This window comes from Arachis stenosperma, chromosome 2 (assembly GCF_014773155.1).
Source record: "Arachis stenosperma cultivar V10309 chromosome 2, arast.V10309.gnm1.PFL2, whole genome shotgun sequence".
Lineage (NCBI taxonomy): Eukaryota > Viridiplantae > Streptophyta > Magnoliopsida > Fabales > Fabaceae > Arachis > Arachis stenosperma.
In genome coordinates, this window is record NC_080378.1 from 92,922,620 (window position 1) to 92,932,252 (window position 9,633).

The 9,633-nt window shown below is 31.7% G+C and overlaps 1 protein-coding gene across 1 annotated transcript; it reads right to left on the reverse strand.

Moving 5' to 3' along the window:
• Positions 1-369: 369 nt before the first annotated feature.
• LOC130960636 (probable protein S-acyltransferase 16) lies at positions 370-4,998 on the reverse strand. Its single transcript, XM_057886082.1, has 7 exons — positions 4,501-4,998; positions 2,323-2,415; positions 2,131-2,232; positions 1,875-1,952; positions 1,661-1,759; positions 1,479-1,574; positions 370-732 (listed from the first exon to the last, which is right to left on the reverse strand). Exons 1-7 carry the CDS (start codon positions 4,789-4,791, stop codon positions 619-621), a joined length of 873 nt encoding a protein of 290 aa, XP_057742065.1. The 5' UTR covers positions 4,792-4,998; the 3' UTR covers positions 370-618.
• Positions 4,999-9,633: the final 4,635 nt, after the last annotated feature.

The window sequence follows — 9,633 nt, forward strand, 5'->3', positions numbered from 1 at the left end:
TTGTCATCACTCAAAACTTTCTTGACATGTTCAGTGCGAATATGTTGTACAAACTCCGGAGTGCAATATGGAGATTATAACATTTCTATGACGCCTATCACAAGAGCAGTCACTAAAGATGTTAAAAATATTTTGGATATTAAACTATTTGTGAAAGAGATGCATCCAGTACTATTAATGGCAAATTGGCATTGAAACTCATATAGAGCCAATTTATGCTAGCTAATTTTACTTTTATTTTAGTATGTTCAAAAAAGGTCATTTCTCTCGTAAGACAGTTTAGCCTATCTTTTTTTAGTAATATTAGACATTAAAATAACTTGAGATAATTATACATAAAAAAGGAAAGAAAAAAATGCAGCAGATAGGTAAACCTCTAAACATTGGTTACTTTTTTTTCACATTTTGATGAATTATAAATTTATTAGTTTCTTTACAACAAACTGTGGTGTGTACAAACATGGTTAATGAATTCCTTGTATCAGGAAACTCTGGAGAGGAAGTACAGGAGCTTCCCTTTCCATTTAATTTCGATTGTTGTTCTTTTTCGCTTATCATCTGTTTCGCAAAACAATGCCCATGATGAAGCAACATCAAAACTTCATTTGGATCAAAACTTCATTTGGATGTTGATGCTCCTTGCACAACATCGTAGCCGGTGCGGAACTTAAGTCCAGAACCTATATGGCCTGCCGTAGGCCATAGCCAGCTAAGGATATTTGGACCCAAAACCTGCGTTAAAATGAGATATTATGTCATTATAAAAATAATTTTCAATTATTAGGGGCAATTAATAAACTGAGCTAAATGATAAACTAATAAAAAGGAGCACATCCAAAGAAGAAAGAGAAGCAAAAGCTTTTGTACATTAGAAACCCTTATTAGTACTAAAATCCATGATTAACCAGGAAAATAATAGAGTAAAGAGCAGATGAGAGAGAGAATATATTAATCTTATGTAATGTGTTAAAGAGAAAATACTAGCCTCTATTTATAATAATAGTAAAACCCTAATAAGAAAATAATGATAAACTTCAAAACTATAAGTAAAGATCATATTTGATACTCTCTCATATGATTCAATTCTATCATGATTTCCAACAATTAGTGAACTGCTGTGACAAAGAAAAACTTTGAACCATAATGAATTACAACTACAGATATTAGAATTTTTTCTATATAGAAATGAAATAACCAAGCTACTTAATAGTTCCCTGTAAGGCAATATAGACAGATTCTGTTAAGAAGTAGACCGGTAATCTAAAAAGCCTACCAAATCTTCATGACCTTCCTAAAACATTCAGTATATGTGCATTTAGCCCTAGCTAATAATGACTAGGATAATCAATGGAAAATGTTAAACCTGAATTCAATCTATAAAGTCATCCATCATGATCAAGATGAAACAAGTGGAGAAAGAAGATGACCTAATGGTTGCAAAGAGTTAAAATACTAAAATAGAATTCTTCAGCTCTTACAGAAGTCAAATTCTCATATGGGCCAAGGTCATATGGATGTTTATAGATACTTCCACCTTTCTCAGCAAGCCACAGAGCTCTCACTCCTTCATAATACTGTGAACAAGATTGCCCGTTTAATAAAAGTTAATATCAGGCTAATACAACAAAATAACAATGCAGAACTGAAAACATCTAATAACCTCTATCGTAGTCTTGTTATGTAAGATGAGATAGACATGCCATACTAAAAGCACACATAATGCTATAGATAAAGGGACCAGCAAGAGGCCAGAAACAACCTGGAAAATAAAAAGGATGAATTTCATAAGAAACAAAATTGCTGAGTTTAGATAAGCAGTACTTTTCTATTAAAAATAGATTTATATATATAAAATAACCCTTAGCAGAACTTACATATACAGTTCTGAAAGAGCCGCCACTTTTATCATCATCCTGAACGCCATCATAAGCTAGACTTCCAACAAGTAAGACCTACAAAGTTGAGAGATATGGAAAACGAAAAGATTGTCAGCCCAAGCAAAACCACCAAATCTAGCACCACTACGAAACTAAATCAGGCCCCGTGTTACATTCATGCAAATAGAGTTTAATAGGAAGTCATAATCAAAATGAAAACAAATTCGTGCAGATAATGAAATATGTGACATACCAGGGAGTAGATGCATGCAATTACAGCATACAAGACAAAGATGAAGAAGACCTTATAGTTTGCATGGCCGACGCAGTTATTTATCCAAATGCAATGGTGATCCTTACAACCAAGACATGAAACTTCTTGTCATTATTTAGAAAATCCAAGACAAACCTTGAATGATAATTCAAATAATGAAATCATGCATACCATTCGAAGCACACATCTTTTGCAAATCCGACAATGATGTGCACGGGGAGGCTTATAGTGTGAACATTTTTGGCAATATCGCAGATCTCCACTCTGCTTGCAGACCCAAAGAACCATCAGACAAAAGTTCATGATGCTCAATATTAATAAATAACTTGTTTATGGAAATTATTGTAAGATCAAGAATACATTATTCCTTTCTTTCAAGAGTAAAAATTCAAATTGTTAACATCTCTAAATAATTTCATAGTCATGTTTAGACGAAAAAGATTCAATAAGGAGCACAAAAGACAATATCCTGATTTCAAGGACTCCACATGATTCCGCAGTTCATAAGCATATTGACCATCGAAAGGCAGAAAGACAGGAAACAAGGCTGGGCTAAACCAATCAAATTTATAGCCAGGGTTATGAGATTGGATAGATGAGATAGCTTTTTAATTAGCAAAGCATAGTTGCAAGACGTGAGTTATCACAATTCCTTGTCCTAGTGTTAGGAACTCGTTGGTTTTCAGGAGTTAAATCAAAAGTTTGACTATAGATTAATTTCTGACTGATAGCATGCCTTAATGTTCACCTTCAAGCACTGCACTAAAGTGGTTTATGTTTTGGCAATGTTCCTTTTTTTTTTTCCACTTTCATTTACTTTTTTCTTTTTTGGGGGGTGGGAAATGTTTTTCATTTCTTTTTTTTTTTTCTTCTCCTACTCCATCAGATTCAAATAGAAAGAAATTTAGGAACAATCAGTAACAGACTAAACCCACTCTTATCCATGTCATCACATCTAATGTAAACATAGAAACTATCAAAGGTAATGGTAGTTAGAGTAGTATAAAATCTGTTAGTGCTATTAGTGGAAAGTTGAGTCTGTTATGTTAGTGCCGAGCTGCTATACTACTATGTGTGCAGGTGTATGAGATATAATGTGTAACATGAGTGTCCTATATAAACTGGAAATCACTCCTCTTTGGTATCAACACACTCATTACTTGCAATACACGTTTTTCTACTCTTCTCTCTCTGTTCTCCAATTCTGGTTTTCTCTCAGCACTACCCTATGTTCATACTCATACTCACTAATTCATGCCTCAGACCACGAATACTATCAGAAACAATGCATTGGAAGAGTTTTCAATTTCACTGTATTGTGTTGAAGCATTGAACAATAATCTCTCCAATCAAATTGCTCAAAAGATCATTTCAAGCTGTACTAAATCCTTATATTCTTTATTTCTGATTGACAAATTAAAATTGGTTTCCAAACATTACATTCCACCAAAGAATCTATATTCTCTAACTTCTAGAGTATTAAACTCTGAGATGAAACAACAAAATGCTTTGGCTAAAAAAGAAGATAAATGAAATCATTTAATGGAGAATAACAACAAATTTTAATTGCTAGCCAAAACCAACAACCTCGAAATCATTTCCATTACACCTTAACAGTCATATCAGATATGGAAGATCATTCATTCCAGCCAAGAACACAACACAATTATTAACCTTTTCAAATGGAAAAAATTATCTCGCATCATGACAACACAACACCAACTTGTAAAAGCTAGCACTTTTGTGCCCTAGCAATCAAATAATAAAATAAAACCAATATACAAGAGCATGCATCATTGCACCCGAACAGCAAAACCTTGGCTAGATAATCCTTTGCTGTAAATGCACCATGACCATAGAACAGAAACCATCACACCAAAACAACCAAAGCAGCATTTCCACAACATCAGCTAAGTAAGTCACTCCAGTTAAGACGAAAGCATTCTACCAGAAAAGACAACACATTTTAACCACATAACGTCTGTTCTAGAACCCTAAGTCTCACAAACATCACTACTTCCCATTCAGCAACGGACGCATGCTTCATATTGAAACTGAAAGCTCACCAAACTTTCTACTACCGCCACTCTCACATATCAGGAACTCACAATACCCACAAACTCAGACCCAAACCCAAAATCAATTTCAGCTCAATATTGAATTTCCAATATTTATGTTCTCTTTTTAACAAGAAACCTCAACACTCCCAAAATGCAGCACAGAATATGCATAACATTAAAATCAACAATATTTCAACACTAAGTATCTAAAGTAGGTCTATCATAAAAGTTCAATCTCGCAACGGAATCAAGATATGCAAAGTGAGTAAATGAGAAAGTTTGGGAAAACCTTGCGCTTGATCTCGTGGATTGGTGATTCGGAATCTTCAACGTCGGGCATGTAGGTGGCGGGGACGTGGCCGGGATCGGTGGAGATGGCGCGGCGGTAGGTGAGGACGCACATGGCGGCAAGAGCGGTGAAAACGGCGCTGTTTATGAGGCCGGGAGAGGAGAGGAGACCGAACCACCGGTCTACGAAGACGAAGACGGTGGAGGCATAGATGTAGGCGATGGACAAAATGACGAGGCTCACCGGCAGCGACCAGCGGAAACGACGCAGGTGCTTGGATTTCTCGGCCATAGGAAGGGGGCGGAGGCACCGGCGTTTAGTGCAAAACGACGGCGTCTCCGCGAGAAAAAGAGAGAGAGAGATGAATAATGATAGATGACTGATGATGACCTGTGTCCGAAGTTATGAGTCTAGACGGTGCCGTTGCCTTTAATTTCACTCTTTCTTTTTCTGTGTGCGATGGGATGCAAGTATGGAACTGCTCATTCCTAAAATCATCATTATCAATCAATGTCTAACCCAGAGAGATTATTTTTTTTTTCTTAAATAAGGTTTTTGTTTTCTGTTTTTACAATTTTATATTTTCAATTTGAGTGATAATAAAAAATAATTATATTTTTATGCATTATATCTCGATTTTATAGGCGTATGAAATTAAGGAACAATGTAATTTGGAAAATTTTTTTATAGTTATCAGAATTAAATAAGTAATTAATTCAGATAAACTATTAAATTACTGGATTAATAGTTTGATCGATAAATTATTGGTTAAATTGTTTGACCTAATAATAATTAAATAAAAAGTTAAATATACAAAATTATAATAAAATAAATATTTAAATAATAAAAATAAATAATGATTTTATAGTTTAATATAATATAATATATAATACAATATTATAAAATTATAATACAATAGTATTACTGAGTCTATGATAATTAAATTATATATGAAGTGTAATTTATAAACAATGCATTCATGCCATATATATAATTATTAGCATGTGTTATGACAAAAGATAAATTTGGTTAAGTGGAGAGAAATGTAGCAAGGTTAAGGACACAATCCTTGTTATAATATTTATACAACACCAACAATCGTATATTAAATTTATTTTCTTTAGTATAATATTAAAAATATTTATTTTTTGTTGTGATAATAATAATTTTTTCGGCGATTAAATTTTTTTCTTTTATTTGAATTTAAAAATAATATATTTAATTTCTATTTTTTTATTATCTTTAATTAAAAAAGTCATTTTTTTAGAAAAATAAATAAATAGAATAATAAGATTATTATATTTTTTTAAGATACAAAAAAGATTGATCATTGTATTTTTTTTAGTTAAAATTAAATAGTTAAACAACAAATAAATCACTAAAACATACCTATAGAAATACATTTTAAAATTTAAAATAAAAGTAATTTAAAATTATTTTAATAATAGGGACAAATAATTAAACTAATAGTGGCATCTATTATATATATTCATATATAAGTAAAGGAATTATAATTTTTTGTGGGAGCACTTGCCTCCACCCTCTTATAAGTAGATTTGTCTCTGCATACACTGTTAATATAAAATAATTTTACACGTTATCTAATTATATAATGCCATATTAATAAAAAATAACTACCTTAGTTTTTATATTGATCGCGTAAATAGTGATATATTTCATGAATTATAACTCAAAATAATAAATTTAAAAATTTTAAATTAACATTAAATACATTCTAAAATTTATAATTTGTAAAACATGATCATTTATATATCAATAGTTATTAGTCACATATTATAAGCATATTTACAATCTATAAACTTTTATTTCGTATTTAATATAAATAAATAGTTAAAAGTATAGTTATCAGATTCGGTTCGATCTGACCGGTTCAACCAAAAATCCAGTCAGTTGATCAAACCAAACCACTTTTTGAACCGTCCAAACATCAGACTAACTTAATAATCAAGTCGAACCACTGATCCAACGGTTGAACTAATAACCTAGTGACCTAGTGCTCTGATCGAATTAATTATCAATTCGGTTTTGATATCTATGGTTGAAAGTCTAAACTAAAAATAATTTATTTTTTTATAAAATAATATTTTGATGAGTGACTCAACGAATTTTATAAGCTTTTTTCTAAAGCATAAAACCTATCCTTTTTAACTAATAAACTTTAGAAAAAATCCAAATCTAACCTATTCAATAAAACGAATCAAGTCGAACCATGAACTCTCATCGAATATCTGACCCACATCCATTCCTACCTACTAGTAATATATTCTTCATTAATGACTAGTATCTAAGTACAAACAAAATAAATAAAGCGGGCTTAATCTCCAAACAAGGATAGAAATAGACTAAGCGGTTAGAGGCCTACAACTTAGTGTGTATTTAACCTAACTTGGTATGGTCTGTTATAACTTACAAAAAAGGCCTAGACTCAGATTATTATAAAAGTTTTAATATATTAATGCGTCAGATTTAGACTTATTAATTAATCTTATTAGTCTGTCAGGTTTATTTGGAATTATTAAAACATAAATGAATATATAAATAATTTTTTAGAGAAGTGACAGGGACAGCAAGTTTTGTGATTTATATCTATCAATTAATCATTATTAGTATTTTTAATAATGTGAGATAACATTTAATAATATAAAATTACTAATTTTTCTTTTATTAGTTAAATGTTGGCCAGATTTTAATAAAAGTGCTACCCCTAAATATTTTTATTTTTTTATTATTAACAAAGTTATTAAATATTTTAAATTATTTTATTATAAATATTTATGTATACTTTAAATATTTTAAAAGTCAAGAAATTTTTGTAAATGTTGTGATAAGATCAATTAGGTGGATGCCCATTTATGATGGGCGGTTGAATATTCTTAAAGAAAAATGCATTTAATAGGGTTTGAAAAAGGAAACCTTGTACATGTATAAATAGGAGGTTAAATCTCTGTTGATTATACACACAAAAGTAATAAGACACCCTTCTCTCTCTCTCTAATTATATTTCTTTATTTTATGTGTTACCTTTTTCTTGTTTATTTATTTAGTTATTTTATAACATGTTATCAGCACGAAGCTCTAACGAAATTTCAGGAAGACTTCAGGTAACAAATTTTCATTATATCGAAACTCTTTCATCTTGAATTTAATGCTCTAAATATATCTGGAAATAATTATTTATCATGGATACTAGATGCTAAAATCCATCTTGATACAATGGATCTTGGAGATACCATTAAAGCTGAAAATAATACATCGCAGAAGGATGAAACCAAATCCATGATTTTCCTTCATCGTCATCTTGAAGTATGATTGAAAAATGAATATCCCATATTAAAAGATCCTGCAGATCTGTGAAAAGACCTTGAAAAAAGGTACAATCATCAAATACTTCCTTAAGCCCGATATGATAGAGAAAACTTTCTCGACCTTCCATGAGTCGAATGTGCTCCTGCAGTAGCAATCGAGAAAAAGGATTTAAAAAATATTATGAGCTAATTTCTTGCTTTCTTGTTGCTAAACGCAACAATGAGTTGCTCTTAATAAATCATGAAGCACACCCAGCTGGCGCCGCCCCATTTCCTGAAGCAAATGCGGCAAATTATAATCTCAGAAGAGGTAAATGGCAAGATTTTGATAACAAGAAAAATGATGGAAGGAAAAGAAATTATATTCACAAGAAAAGATCTCACTAGAAGTGGGATAAAGAAAGAAACAATGTGCAAAGTATATTAATTGAGGATAAATGCATCTGTTGTGGTGGAAAGGGTCATTGGTCACGTACCTGTCGTACCCCAAGGCACCTAGTTGATCTTTATCAAGCATCCTTGAAAAGGGGTGCCAAAGAAAAAGAAACAAATTTTGTTTCAAATGATGAAAATTCCACCACGCATTATGATGTATCTAATTTCTTTAAGGATTCTGAAGAAAATATTGGCTATTTGATCAATGATGGAATAGTTTGATATGTGTATGTGTTTGTTAAGTATTCATGTGAATAATTTTACTGTGCATGTACTTCTACTCATTTTATTATTATTATTATCATTTGTCTTTGAAGAAAAATGGCAAGGACATATTCTGAAGATATTTGCCTTACGAATAGTGCAAGTTCGCACACTATTCTTAAAAATACTATATATTTTACCCATCTTGTACCAAAAGAAGAGTATGTTAATACTATTATTGGCTCAGGCAATGTGATAGAAGGCTCCGGAAGAGCTATAATTTTGTTTCCTAGAGGAACAAAATTTATAATAAATAATGCACTATTATCTACAAAGTCTCTAAGAAACTTGTTGAATTTCAAAGATATTCGCCGAAATGGATATCATATTGAGACAATGAATGAGGGAATCATAAGTATTTATGTATTACAACTCATGATTTAAATAAAAAGGTTATATTAGAAAAGTTGTCCTCACTTTCATTTGGGTTATATTATACCAAGATTAGTGCAATTGAATCACATGCCATGCCACTGTAAACCAGAAGTTTACTAGCCCAAATGAATTCATAACTTGGCACGATCGATTAGGTCATCTGGGAACAACCATGATGCGGAAAATTATTGAAAACTTCCATAGACATTCACTAAAGAACCAGAAGATTCTTAAAACTAGTGAATTTTGTTGTGCTGCATGTTCTCAAGGAAAGTTCATTTTAAGGCCATCACCAGTAAAGATTGGATTTGAGTCCCCTGAATTCCTAGAAAGGATTCAAGGTGATATATGTAGACCTATTCATCCACCATGTGGATCTTTTAGATATTTTATGGTTTTGATAGACGCATCTTCGAGATGGTCACATGTGTGCTTATTATCTTCTCGCAACCTGGCGTTTGCTAGATTACTGGCTCAAATTATTCGATTAAAAGCACAATTTCCAGAAAATCCGATCAAAGCAATTCGTCTTTGATAATGCTGGTGAATTTACTTCCCAAGCCTTTGATGCTTATTGTATGACTAATGGAATAAGTGTTGAACATCCAGTAGCTTATGTTCACACACAAAATGGGTTAGCAGAATCACTTATTAAACGCCTCCAATTGATTGCTAGACCCTTACTTATGATAACAAATCTCCCAACCTCGGTTTGGGGCATGCTATTTTACAT